This window comes from Hemitrygon akajei, chromosome 7 (assembly GCF_048418815.1).
Source record: "Hemitrygon akajei chromosome 7, sHemAka1.3, whole genome shotgun sequence".
Lineage (NCBI taxonomy): Eukaryota > Metazoa > Chordata > Chondrichthyes > Myliobatiformes > Dasyatidae > Hemitrygon > Hemitrygon akajei.
Genome location: NC_133130.1, coordinates 32,251,265 through 32,266,225, shown reverse-complemented (window position 1 = coordinate 32,266,225; position 14,961 = coordinate 32,251,265). Strand labels below are relative to the sequence as shown.

The 14,961-nt window shown below is 43.2% G+C and overlaps 1 protein-coding gene across 1 annotated transcript in view; it reads right to left on the bottom strand.

Annotated features, from left to right (window-relative positions):
• Positions 1–14,961, bottom strand: part of LOC140730119 (WD repeat-containing protein 64-like) — a 118,146-nt gene that overhangs the window by 88,016 nt on the left and 15,169 nt on the right. Inside the window, exon 5 of the mRNA XM_073050255.1 lies at positions 842–871. Coding sequence (XP_072906356.1) covers positions 842–871 — 30 coding nt within the window. The remainder of the gene's footprint in view (positions 1–841; positions 872–14,961) is intronic.

The window sequence follows — 14,961 nt, the reverse complement described above, 5'->3', positions numbered from 1 at the left end:
CTCTTCTCACTGCTGCCATCAGGAAGGAGGTACAGGAGCATGAGGACCCACAGGACCTGGTTCTAGAACAGTTATTACCCTTCACCCATCAGGCTCTTGAACCAGAGGGGATCACTTCTCTCAACTTCAATCACTCCATCACTGAACTGTCCTCACAACCTATGGACTTCAATTCAAGAATTCTTCATTTCATGTTCTCGATATTTATTGCTTATTTATTCATTTATTATTGTATCTTTCTATTTACTGAGCATGTTCATAAGAAATGATATATATGTACTTTGATAGTAAATTTATTTTGAACTTTTGAACTTTGTAACATTACCTTGTGGCTCTTGAACTCATTCCTCCAAATTCTACGTTCCAAGGAATAAAGTCCTAACTAATTCAATCTTTCCTCATAACTTGGGTCTGAAGGACCTGAATTATATGGAAAGATTGAATAGGATAGGACTTTTTTCCTTGGAATGTAGAAGATTGAGAGGAGATTTAATAGAGGTATACAAAATTACAGGGGGTATAAATAGGGTAAATGCAAGCAGGCTTTTTCCACTGAGGATGTGTGGAACTACAACCAGAGCTCATGGGTTAAGGGTGAAAGGTAAAAAGTTTAAGGGAAACATGAGAGGAAACTTCTTCATTTGGAGGGTTGTGAGATTATGGAATGAGCTGCCAGCAGAAGTGATGCATTCCCTCATATCCAGTTGGTTATTGAGATCATTCCTTTTATTAGTACTCCTGAAGTTTCTCTTTTTCAAGAATTTGTTCCTAGGTCCTGAATATACATTTACTACACTCATAGCTGTCACGGTTCACCTAACTGAGAGGATGGGATACTCACACTAGTGCTGGTATATGTCTGAAGATTCATCTGTAAAAGAAATTGGAAACTGCAATCAAAGTGATTTCCAGATTGCCACATTTAAAATTTTAACTATTAGTTATCCATAGGTGATTTTGCAAGAACTTTCCAACACTTGTAATCCAATAGATCTAAAAAAAAAACTAACATCTTCCTACATTAGTAACATATGAAGTAATGCAGGCATTGTTTCTATGTTGAACATAATGGAAATAGTGTCCCGAAAGAAACCAAAGAGAATTTGAAAACCAGAAAGTGCTACAGAGGCCAGGATGAAGAATTAATAATTCAAACTTTAAAATGTTTGAAGTTTTGGAATTCGCATCTCACTGAACACATCAATTAAAGGGCTGTTGCCAGAATGTGCCTCAGGCTATTTTTGACAATAGTAGACTGCACCCTTAGCTAATTTAGCACTCTTCATGGTGCATTTATATTGTCCATTCCCCACATGTTCAATAGCCCGTCCCAACTGACAGTATAAGGAGGTATAACCACTTTACATTTTCTTGTGATGCCTGTTTGTAGGGATACTACCACTAAACATATCTTTACCTCCCCCACCTTCTCCGTTTTTTACAGATTGCTCACTCGATGATTCCCTTTTCCATTCATCTCTCCCCACTAATCTCCTTCTCTATATTTATTCCTACAAGCAGCCTAAGTGCTACGCCTGCCCATTCACAATCTCCCTCACCTCCTTTCAGGGCCCCATACAGTCCTTGCAAGTGATATAACACTTCACCTGTGAATGTGCTGGGGTCATCTATTGGGTCTAGTGTTCTTGATGTGGCCTCCTCTACACTGGGGAGACCCATCATAAATTGGGGGACCGCTTTGTTGGGCACCTCCTCTCCATCTGACAAAAGCAGAACTTTCTGGTGGCCAAACCTTTTAATTTTGATTCCTTTTCCCATTTTGACATGTTGGTCTATGGTCTCTTGTGCAAAGATGAGGCCACCTTTAGGGTGGAGGAGCAACATGTTATATTCTATCTGGGTAGCCCCCAACCTGATGGCATGAATATCGATTTCTCTTTCCAATAAAACCATTTCCTCCTCCCCTCTTCTTCTATTCCCCATTCTGGCCTTTACATATTCTCACCTGCCTACCACTTCCCCCTGGATCCCTTCCTCCTTCCCTTTCTCCTATGGTCCACTCTCCTTTCCTATTAGATTTCTTCCTCTCCAGCCCTTCATCTTTCCTACCAACCTGGCTTCACCTATCACCTTCTAGCTATTCTCCTTCCCCTCCCTCCACCTTTTTCCCCCTTCAATATCAGCCCTGAAGAATGGTCTCAGCCCAAAACATAAAATGTTTATTCATTTTCATAGATGTTGCCCGACCTGCTGAGTTCCTCCAGCATTTTGTGCGTGTTGCTTTGTATAGACTTCAGGGAGCCGACATCACTTGTTGAAATGGTGAACAAAGACAGTCCTATCTCTACTTCTACCAGAAAACCATTCAGTATATGTATTTTTTCTTTCTGATGAAATTTGTTACGTGAGTACTTATTGCATTCTGCCTTTCAAGTATTTCAAGTATTTGATATTACTGTGATCTCAACTTCACAATTCAATTTATCAGTGGAAATGCTTTCATTGTTTACTGATCAAGAAAGCTCCATTGCCTTGAGTATGTGTGCAGCACTGCTCAATGGTCAGAGTTGCAATGCTCAGAGAAAATCAAAATATGTCACCTTTTTCTTTTTAAATGGATGGCCCTTATTTTTCAATGAGCACCTTTAGTTTTAGGTTCTCCCACACCAACAAACAATCTCTCTACATCCACCTTCTCTAGAACACTCCAGAGTATATGTTTCAGCCAAATGTCAGTGTTATACAAGTGAACTTCATATGGGCAGTTTTATGTGCCAGTCACCCTTGCACCTCTAACTAGATTTCTCCCACTATCACTCCCCATGAAAAGTTCCTGTAGGGGATGATGTTTCAAGTGGGTCCTGGCAACAGGTTCTGCCAAGTGCAGCGGCAGATTTGGATGCTTGACAGGTCAGTGTATGATACTTTTCTTTCCTCCCAACTTTCACTGACAGCCACCACTCACCCACATTCACTTCTGAACCCCTGACACCTAATATCCCAAGCATGAGCTCAGACATCCCAGTCCTCTTCCCAATAATTTCTCTAGTCTCAAGACATGACCTGATCCTGTATTTCTAAGATACAAAGATTCAAAGTATATTTATTATCTAAGTATTATGCAGTATACAACCCTGTGATTCGTCTTCCCATAGACTGCCATGAAACAAAGAAAACCATGAAGCCGGTTCAAAGAAAACTATAAAACTCCTAACGCATTAAAAAAAAATGAACAAATCGTCCAAACGGCAAAAAAGAGCAAAAAACACAGAACATAAAAATGCAAAACAACAAAGTTATCAAAGGAGTCCAGGCATATTCAGTCCAGCTCAGTTCAGCCTAACCCACTGCTGTGTCTTTGTTATCAGCAGGCCACAGGGCCAGACTGCTCCGATCAAAATCACACAAAAATAGCAACAAAAAACGGGATGTCCAGAAACCGGAAACACATCACAACGTGAACATCATTCATCCTGCCAATTTAATAATGCTGTCTTATTTCAACACCTACCTCACCTTCAAGCTGTCCATGACACCATCCAAACTACCAGTCTGAACATTCTTCCCATCCATCTTCCAAGCTTCTTCTTCAGCTTTCCCTAAACTTGCATCCTAACTGCCCAAGTCTGGGTCCTTTGACTCAGTTGAAGTTTCCAGTGGAGGGTCATTGATGATGAAGCCACATCCATCCAACACTGCAGTTTCCAGGTAAGACCTTAAGACCATAAGATATAGGAGCAGAATTAGGCCATTTAGACCATCGAGTCTGCTCCGCTGTTTCATCACGGCTGATCCAATTTTTCTCTCAGCCCCAAGCTTCTGCCTTCTCTCCGCATCCCTTCATGCATGACCAACCTCTGCATTAAATATACATAAAGACTTGGGCTCCAAAGCTGTGGCAAAGAATTCCACAGATTCACCACTCTCTGGCTAAAGAAATTCCTCCTTAACTCCGTTCTGAAAGGATGCCCCTATATTCTGAGGCTGTGTCCTCTGTTCTTAGACTCTTCCATCAAAGGAAACATTCTCTCCACATCCACTCTATCAAGGTCAAACATATTCGACAGCTTTCAATTAGGTCACTCCTCCTTCTTCTGCATTCCAGTGAGTGCAGGAGCAGAGACATCAAACGTTCTTCATATGACAAGTCATTCAATCCAGAAATCATTTTCGTGAACCTCCTTTCAACCCTCTCCAGTTTTAGCACATCCTTTCTAAGGGGTCAAAAGCTGTTCACAATACTCCAAGTGAGGCCTTAAATTCTCAACAATACATCCTTCCTTTTATATTCAAGTCCTCTTGAAATGAATGCTAACATTGTATTTGCCTTCCTCACCACAGACTCAACCTGCAAATTAACCTTTAGAGAACCCTGTACAAAGATTCGAAGTCTATTTGCACCTCAGGTTTTTGAATTTTCTCTCCACTTAAGAAAATAGTCAACCCTTTCATTTTTTCTACCAAAGTGCATGACCATACTCTTCCCAACCCTGCTGTATTCCATCTCCCATATCTTTGCCCATTCTCCTATTCTGTCTAAGTCCTTCTGTAACCTCTCAGCTTCCTCAAAGCTATCTGCCATTCCACCTACCTTGCTATCGTCTACAAACTTTGCAGCAAAGCCATCAATTCCATTATCCAAATCACTGACATGTAACATAAAAATAATCAGTCCCAACACAGACCCCTCTGGAACACCACTAGTCACTGCCAGCCAGCCAGAAAAGGTTCTCTTTATTCCCATTCTTTGCCTCCTGCCAATAAGCCTCAGCGTTGTCCATGCTAGAATCTTTCCTGTTAATACCATGAGTTCGTAGCTTGTTAAGCAGCCTCATGTGTGGCTCCTTGTCATAGGCCTTTTGAAAATCCAAATACACAACATCAGCCAATTCTCCTTTGTCTATTCTGCTTGTCATTTCTTCAAAGAATTCCAACAGGTTTGTCAGGCAAGATTTTCCCTTGAGGAAGACTGGAAAATTGTGAATGTCACTCCACTCTTGAAGAAGGGAGAGAGGCAGGAGAAAGGAAATTATAGGCCAATTAGTCCGACTTCAGTAGTTGGGAAGATTTTGGATTCACGGGTGAGGTCTCAGGGTACTTGGACGCACATAATAAAATAGGCTGCAGTCAGCAAGGTTTCCTCAAGTGAAAATCTTGCCTGACAAATCTGCTTGAATTCTTTAAAGAAATAAAAAAGCAGAATAGACAAAGGAGAATTGATTGATGCTGTGTACTTGGATTATCAGAAAACCTTTGATAAGGTGGAACACAGGAGACTGCTTAACAACTTAAGAGCTCACAGTATTACAGGAAAGAAACTAACGTAGACAGAGCACTGGCTGATAGGTAGGAGGCAAAAGGTGTGATGCACCATCAATAACTCTCGGAGACGTGAGTTAAGGTAGGCTTTTATTGGCTGGAAGAAAGCACCGTCAGCAGCAAGAGACCACCACACAACATCCTGGAGACTGAGGAAGGAGCAGTGTCTCCAATCGCCTTTATACAGGGGTCTGTGGGAGGAGCCACAGGAGCAGTCAGCAGAGGGGCATGTCCAGACAGGTATATGTAGTTCACCACAAGGTGGGAAAATAAAGGGAGTATTATCTGGTTGGCTGCTGGTGACTAGTGGTGTTTCACAGCCAACGGTGTTTGGACTGCTTCTTTTTTCGTTGTATGTCAGTGAGTTGCATGGCTAAGTGGATGGCCTTGTGGCCCAGTTTGCAGACGATACAAAGAAAAGGGGAGAGGCAGGTAGTGTTGAGGAAGCAGGGAGGCTGCAGAAGGACTTAGACAGATCAGGAGAATGGGCAAAGAAGTGACAGATGGAATACAATGTCGGGAAGTGTACAGTCATGAGCATTGGTAGAAGGAACAAAAGAACATACTGCTTTTTAAACAGGCAGAAAATTCAAAAATCTGAAGTGCAAAGGGATTTGGGAGTCCTCGGGCAGAATTCCCTAATGGTTAGCTTGCAGGCTGAATGGGTAGTGAGAAAGACAAATGCAACTATAGCATTCATTTTGAGAGGACTAGAATATAAGAGCAATGATTTAATGGTATGGCTTTATATAGCACTAGTGAGGTCTCACTTGAAATAGTGTGAGTAGTTTTGGTCACCATATCTAAGAAAGGATGTGCTGACATTGGAGAGGGTTCAGAGGAGGTTCACAAGAAAGATTCTGGGAAGGATATGGTTATCATTTGAGGAACATTTGATGGCTTTGGGCTGGTATTTGCTGGAATTAAGACAAATAAGGGGGATCTCATTGAAAACTGTTAATTGTTGAAAGACCTAGATAGAGTGGATGTGGAGAGGATGTTTCCTATAGTGGGGGAGTCTAGGACCAGAAGGCACCGCCTCAGAATCAAGAGACACCTATTTAAAATGCAGATGAGGAGGAATTTCTTCAGTTAGAGGGTGGTGAATCTGTGAAATTCATTGCCACCGGCAGCTGTGGAGGCCAGGTCATTGGATGCATTTAAGGAAGAAGTTGATAGGTTCTTGATTAGTAAGGGCTTCAAAAGTTATGGGGAGAAGGCAGAAGAATGGGGTTGAGAGGGAAAATGGATCAGCCAAGATGAAATGGCAGAGCAGACTCGATGGGCCAAATGGCCAAATTCTGCTCCTATATCTTAAGGCCTTATGAATGCTCGCAGCATTTTTACTTTATTTCCAGATGTACAACATTTGCAGGATATTGTATGGAAAATTAATTCAATAGCATTCTAGTCATTCAAGTTAGTTTTATTTTCCTTTTGGATTATGGACACTATGCAGATGTATTTTCAATCTACTTGCAATTACCAATGACTCCTTCACAATGTTGTCATTGAATTACACATCTCTTCCATATTTTTTTCATTCAGCATTCTGGTATATTGTCAAGTTCTTTTCTGTTGACTTTCATCGTATTTGTATTGGTTGGGTTAAAGTTTGATTCATGTGTTAGAAAATATGTCCCTACTATACAGCACATACCATCCACAAAATGCACAATCTTTCAATATGATCTCTCTAATCAAAAAGAACAACAGCAACTGACACAATGAAACATCTCAAAGTATATTCGCTTCATGACTTGAGAAATATTATTGCTTCTTTATCATCGATGGGTTTAAACTCCAGAACACTACCTGGTAACATTTGAGCAGTAGCATCACAATACCCATGAAACATCAAAAACACAGCTCATCACTATCTTCTCAAGTAAAACTGAGGTTAGGAAATAAATATGTGATATCCATTTCCAAAAATGAATACATAAAAATGAACAAAATTATGCAATGAACTTTGACAAATTTTGGCAGCAGTTGTGAATTTCTTCAATTTAGATGTTATAATACTCCAGATTATATGTTCATATTCTAAACTGATTTCTTAAGGTTATCATAGCTAGGGGAGGTATTGCAGATAAGTTCCCACTAACTGTTAAATGCTGCCAATGGCATGCATCTCAAATGGCCTCTGACAACCAAGATCAGCTCCTGACCTTCACCAACCACCCCACCAGCCTTCGCGTCCAGCATATAATTCTCTGTAACTTTCGCCACCTCCAACGGGTTCCCACCCCCACTATCCGCTTTCCACTGTGATCATTTCCAACACGATTCCCTTGGCCATTTGTCCCACCCCACTTATCTCCCTCTTGGAACTTATTTTTGCAAGTGGAACAAGTGCTGCACCTGCCCCTGCACCTCCTCCCTCACTACCATTCAGAGCCCCATACAGTCCTTCCAGGTGAGGCGACACTTCACCTACGAGTCTGTTGGGGTCATCTACTGTATCCAGCACTCCCAGTGTAGCCTCATGTATATTGGTGAGGCCAGACATAGATTGGGAGACGGCTTCACCTTGCACCTATGCTCTGTCTGCCAAAAAAAGCAAGATCTCCCAGTAGCCATCCATTCTACTTCCCATTTCAATTTCAACATGTTAGTCCATGGACTCCATTACTGTCATGATGCAGCCACACTCAGGATGGAGGAACAAAACCTTATATTCTGTCTGCGTAGCCCCCAACCTGATGGCATGAACATCGATCTCTCAAATTTCTGGTAACTGCCCCCCCCTTCATCATTCCCTATTCCCATTTCCCTCTCATTCTTTATCTCCTTACTTGCCCATCACCTCCCACTGGGTGCTCTTCCTTCCCTTTCATTGATGTCCTCTCCTATCAGATACTCCCTTATTTCTTTCACCAATCAACTTCCAAGCTCTTTACTTCACTCCTCCCCCTCTCCCAGTTTCACCTATCACCCACTACCTGGTATTTCTTCCTGCCCTCTCCCCAGCTTTTTACTCTGACTTCTCATCCTTTTTTCTCCAGTCCCGATGAAGGGTGTCAGCATGAAACATTGACAATTTACTTTTTTTCCCGTAGCTGCTGACTGGTCTGCTGAGTAACTCCTGCACTTTGTGCATGTTGCCTGGATTTCCTGCATTTGCAGATATTCTCTTATTTGTCTTGGCCTTCACCTATGGCTTAGCTACTAGGCCCAGTGGAACAATTTCTACTGACAGGAGTAGGGTCAAAGGCAGATCACTGGTGCTTTAAAACCAGTTGCTTCAGGCAAATGGGACCTATCAGATGTGGTTGACAGCACATCTAGAAGGAAAACTCTGATTTCAAACATCTACAAACACGAGGAAATCTGCAGATGCTGGGAATTCAAACAACAACACACACAAAATGCTGGTAGAACACAGCAGACTAGGCAGCATCTATAGGGAGAAGCACTGTCGACGTTTCGGGCCGAGACCCTTCATCAGGACTAACCGAAAGGAAAGATAGTAAGAGATTTGAAAGTAGTGGGGGGGAGGGGGAAATGCGAAATGATAGGAGAAGACAGGAGGTGGAGGGATGAAGCTAAGAGCTGGAAAGGTGATTGGCGAAAGTGATACAGAGCTGGAGAAGGGAAAGGATCATGGGACGGGAGGCCTCAGGAGAAAGAAGGGGGGGGGGAGCACCAGAGGCAGATGGAGAACAGGCAAACAACGAAATATGTCAGGGATGGGGTAAGAAGGGGAGGAGGGGCATTAACGGAAGTTAGAGAAGTCAATGTTCATGCCATCAGGTTGGAAGCTACCCAGCTGGTATATAAGGTGTTGTTCCTCCAACTTGAGTTTGGATTCATTTTGACAATAGAGGAGGCCATGGATAGACATATCAGAATGGGAATGGGACGTGGAATTAAAATGTGTGACCACTGGGAGATCCTGCTTTTTCTGACGGACCGAGCATAGGTGTTCAGCGAAACGGTCTCCCAGTCTGCGTCGGGTCTCACCAATATATAAACGGCCACACCGGGAGCACCGGACACAGTATAGCACACCAGCTGACTCACAGGTGAAGTGTCGCCTCACCTGGAAGGTCTGTCTGGGGCCCTGAATGGTGGTGAGGGAGGCAGTGTAAGGGCAGGTGTAGCACTTGTTCCGTTTACAAGGATAAGTGCCAGGAGGGAGATCGGTGGGAAGGGATGGGGGGGACAAGTGGACAAGGGAGTCACGTAGGGAGCGATCCCTGCGAAAAACAGAAAGGGGGGAGGGAAAAATGTGTTTGGTAGTGGGATCCCGTTGGAGGTGGCGGAAGTTACGGAGAATTATATGTTGGACCTGGAGGCTGGTGGGGTGGTAGGTAAGGACAAGGGGAACCCTATCCCGAGTGGGGTGGCGGGTGGATGGGGTGAGGGCAGACGTGCGGGAAATGGGAGAGATGCGTTTGAGAGCAGAGTTGATGGTGGACGAAGGGAAACGCCTTTGTTTAAAAAAGGAAGACATCTCCTTCGTCCTGGAATGAAAAGCCTCATCCTGAGAGCAGATGCGGCGGAGACGGAGGAATTGTGAGAAGGGGATAGCCTTTTTGCAAGAGACAGGGTGGGAAGAGGAATAGTCCAGGTAGCTGTGAGAGTCTGCAGGCTTATAGTAGATATCAGTAGATAGGCCGTCTCCAGAGATGGAGACAGAATGATCAAGAAAGGGGAGGGAGGTGTCGGAAATGGACCAGGGAAATTTGAGGGCAGGGTGAAAGTTGGAGGCAAAGTTAATGAAATCGACGAGCTCAGCACGCGTGCAAGAGGCAGCACCAATGCAGTCGTCGATGTAGCGAAGGAAAAGAGGGGGATGGATACCGGTATAGCCTTGGAACATGGAATGTTCCACAAAGCCAACAAAAAGGCAGGCATAACTGGGACCCATACGGGTGCCCATGGCTACACCCTTGGTTTGGAGGAAGTGGGAGGAGCCAAAGGAGAAATTATTGAGAGTAAGAACTAATTCCGCTAGACGGAGGAGTGTGATGGTAGAGGGGAATTGGTTAGGTCTGGAATCCCAAAAAAAACAAAGAGCTTCAAGACCATCTCGGTGGGGGATGGAGGTATATAGGGACTGGACGTCCATTGTGAAAATAAGATGGAGGGGGCCAGGGAACTTAAAATCATTGAAAAAGTTCAAAGCATGAGAAGTGTCATGAACATTGGTGGGAAGAGATTGAACAAGGGGGGATAAGACAGTGTCAAGGCATGCAGAAATGAGTTCAGTGGGGCAGGAGCAAGCTGGGACAATAGGTCTACCTGGACAGGCAGGTTTGTGGATCTTGGGTAGGAGGTAGAAACGGGAAGTGCGGGGTGTGGGAACTATGAGGTTGGTGGCAGTGGATGGGAGATCCCCAGAGCTAATAAGGTTGGTGATGGTATAGGAGACAATGGCCTGGTGCTCCTTAGTGGGATAATGATCAAGGGGTAAATAAGAGGAGGTATCAGAGAGTTGTCGCTGTGCCTCGGCCAGGTAGAGGTCAGTACGCCAGACAACAACAGCTCCCCCCTTATCAGCGGGATTTATAGTGAGGTTTGGATTGGTGCGGAGGGAGCGGAGAGCAGAGCGTTCGGAAGGAGTGAGGTTGGAATTGGAACAGGGTGTTGTGAAGTCAAGACAGTTGATGTCCTGTTGGCAATTAGCAATGAAGAGATCCAGAGCAGGTAGAAGACCAGAGCGGGGTGTCCATGAAGAGGAGGAGGGTTGAAGATGGGAGAAGGGGTCATCGATGGGGGTAGGAGAGTCCTTGTCCAAGAAGTAAGCTCGGAGACGGAGCCGGCAGAAGAAGAGTTCAGCGTCATGGCGTACGCAGAACTCACTGAGGTGTGGGCGAAGGGGCACAAAGCTGAGGCCCTTAATGAGGACAGAGCGCTCTGCCTCAGAGAGTTGAAGGTCGGAGGGAATGGTGAAGACCCAGCACGGATGAGAGATGGGATCAGAGGGGGGAGGGAGGCTGGTAGTGTCAGTGGAGAGGGAAGGGTTGGGATGAGAGGAAGATGGAGCTTCTGACGGCCCAGGAGCTGACGATGGGATCTGAGGGAGAGGGGATTGCAGAGTGGTGGTGGGGGAAGGGGAGACGGGAGTCACAATCGCAGCATGTGAAGACCTGGCCTGGAGTTCAAGGCTGGAGTTGCAGTCGGTGGTTGCGCAATCACTTTGAAGCTGTCCATGGTCGTTGGAACCCGCGTTGATGGTGCTGGAGTCCGGATTTTCAAAATGCCCTGGGTCGCTGGGGCAGGCGAGATCGTCAGCCGGGGCGAATCCATGGCCGTTGGAACCCACGTTGATGGTGCGGGAGTCCGGATTTTCAAAATGCCCTGGGTTGAACATCTGTTGCCTCGCAGCTATGCTCACTCATGGGGAAGGCTTTGGGAGTAAACCGCAAAGAAATATCCAGTGCTGGAGTTCCCAAGACAGTGCTGAGCTGAGTTCAACACTGACTGGCAACTCTTGTAACGCTGCTGGTGCCACAACGTACTGATCTCTGCCATTCCTCAGATTCTTAAGCTGGGTGAAGAGGGCAAGACTCTGCATGGGCAACAGCATCTTCTCCATATCACAATGCCCTGGCTTGCACATCATGTAGACAAATAGGACACAACATTCATGGTCAACACCACCGGAGAGCCTCAGCTACTCCAGATTTATAGAAAATTCTCTATTAGTGATCAAGATATTAAAATTTCATTATATTTCCTATGACAGATTGAATCACCTTGGAAGTGATTAATGTATTTTACAAAAATGAAAATTTGTTAAGTCAGATTCGGAAATGAAATTAACTTTAACAGATGGTTTATTATCAACATAAAATCTGTGATCCAATAACATTTTGATTAGAATGTTAATGGGAAAGAAGTCATTAAATATGCTTGAGTGTAAATATAGGAGTTGACAACAGTATATGCAGCTCTCTAAGGATGCAAAACATCCTATCAGTGAAAAATTCCACATAACTCATTAAGTCTTGCAACATATCATCGTTCCAGTGACTTTTACAGGAACATGTTGTCAGTGATGAGCTAACTTATAAACAAATACAAACAGACATTATTTTAAACCATCGGTAATGGTATATTAAAAGTTTTTTCCTCATCACATATATTCTTTGGTCTGCAGAAATTGACAACAGATAATCAGATTAATAATGTCTGAGTGCTCCAATGAAACAATGAAAGCCTCCATAAGACATAGGAACAGAATTCGGCCATTCAGCTCATCGAATCTGCTCTGCCACTCCATCATGGCTGATTTATTACCCACTCAAGGAAGCTGAAACTTTTGTTAAATTTTTTTACTTCAAAGATCACTATGGCTGTACATTATAATCTTGCATATGCAATCATGCTATGAACTCACGGTTATGTTTATATTCTTTCTCATGACGTTGGTCATGTTGGTGAGGTCAGATTTATGAACCACTAGTTGCTGTCCTGCAGATTATAAACTGGGCTCATCTCCATCAACTACAGTTGTCTATTTAATGAAGATATTCCCACACCATTGTAAAGAAAAGAGTTTCAGCCTTAAGACCCCAACACCACAAAGAATGTGTTATTTATCACTTTCAGAATAGCGTGCAGTTCAGAATTTGCAATGAACTTCTATTTTTGTCTGTTAGATTACAAAAGGTTGGACAATTTGGATGATGTTGTTTTAGATTTGCAAGGAAATACAACAACATAACCTCTTGGTAATGTACACTTTTCCGAATATATCCCAAAGGCATCAAAGGCAGTATTGGCCAAAAACCACAGACTTATGATGTCAGCAAACTATGAACTGAGGTGTGTGGCCTGACAACAGTCCTGAGCCACCTGGAACTGGTTTGAACTGCTTGAGTTTGGAGCGAACAATTGAAGTGACATTAGACACAAATACTTATTTGATGGAGCAGCAATGAGGTAATGCTGCCTGCAGCCTTGGGCCAGATTGAATTGAAAGTCAAAACAGGCTAATTGGATAAGCCAGAACCAACAACAGTGAAAAATGACAGGTCAAACTAATAAAAATAGAGAATAAAAATGGACGATATCAGTTGAAGGAGAAGCAAAAACTCTGGAGACAAACCATCCTGGAAGTGGATGAGCCCATGTTAGAAGCATGGAGGTTACATTGTCATCAGATAGGAGCCTGGCCAACAGGAACTTCTAGTCCCAATTATTAATAGGAATGTTTCAGCTATTACTTGTGAATTTCCTCCTATGTATTCCACTGCCCACATACAAAACAGATTGGATGAAGCAGCACAATCTACAATTGGAAGAGATTCCACCTTCCCACCCCCACCGAGCCCATTTCCCACCATAACATTAATTGATCAAAATATTACAAAACAATATGATTTTTTATAATCTCTCCAGCAATTACAATCACCCATCAAACAAAATTATGTTGGCAAGTAAGAATCCCAGTTAGCTAACCCACAAGTAGGTGCAATGCTTTTATTTTCTGGTGGTCTTCCTGTGTTCACTGACTGCAGAAATGAAAACACAAAACTCCTGATTTCTCAGGAGCGATGTCATGATCCCAATCTGCATGCAGGATTATGCAGGTTTATCTTTCATTACTGAAAGAAAGTGTGGACTTAAGAAAATATACAGTATACCATGACAGTCAATGAATACAAATCACTTACCTCAAGGATTTTCTTTATATTATATATAGACAGATAGATAGATAGAGACAGATTTTTACCTGAAGTTCCATCCATCAGATAATTGGATAATTGGACTGGGCATTTCTAGGGGCATTTAACTTTGGTAGAAATGTTACTTTACAATCAGCATTCATGCATTGTTGATGCCATCAAATTATGAGATGTTAATAAATTTTCTAAATTATGAAATATTTGGACTTTCAGAAGGCTTTTGACAAGGTGCCACACATGAGGCTTCTTACCAAGTTAGGAACCCATGGCGTTACAAGAAAGCTAGTAACATTGGCTGATTGGTAGGAGGCTATGAGTTAGTATAAAAGGATTTTTTATGATTGAGATGATAGAATAGATGGCTTCGTTGCCAAATTCGCAGATGATATAAAGACTGGTGGAGGGGCAAGTAGTGTTATGGAAACAGGCAGGCTTCAGAAGGACTTAGATAGATTAGGAGAAAGTGCAAGGAAGTCACAAAAGAAATACAAAGTTGGAAAATGCATGGTCATGCACTTTAGTAGGAGAAATAAATGTGCAGATTATTTTCTAAAAGGGAGAAAATCCAAAAATCTGAGATGCAAAGGGACATGGGAGTCCTTGTGCAGAACACCCTAAACAGTTAACTTGCAGATTGTGTCGGTGGTGAGGAAGGCAAATGTAATGTTAGCATTCATTTCAAGTGGTCTAAAATACAAGAGCAGGGATGTAGTGCTGAGGCTTTATAAGGCACTGGTGAGGCCTCACTTTGAGTATTGCGAACAGTTTTGGGCTCCACATCTGAGAAAATATATACTGGCATTGGAGAGGTTTCAGAGGAGGTTCACAAGAATGATTCCAGGAATTAAAGAGATATCATTTGATAGCTCTGGGTTAGTATTCATTGGAATTTAGAAGGATGGTGGGGGGAAGCATTGTTGAAATCTTTCGAATGTTGAAAGCCCCAGACAGAGTAGAAGTGAAAAGGATGTTTTCCATGGTGGGGGAGTCTAGGACAAGAGGGCACAGCTTCAGGATAGAGGGGCATCCATTAAAATCA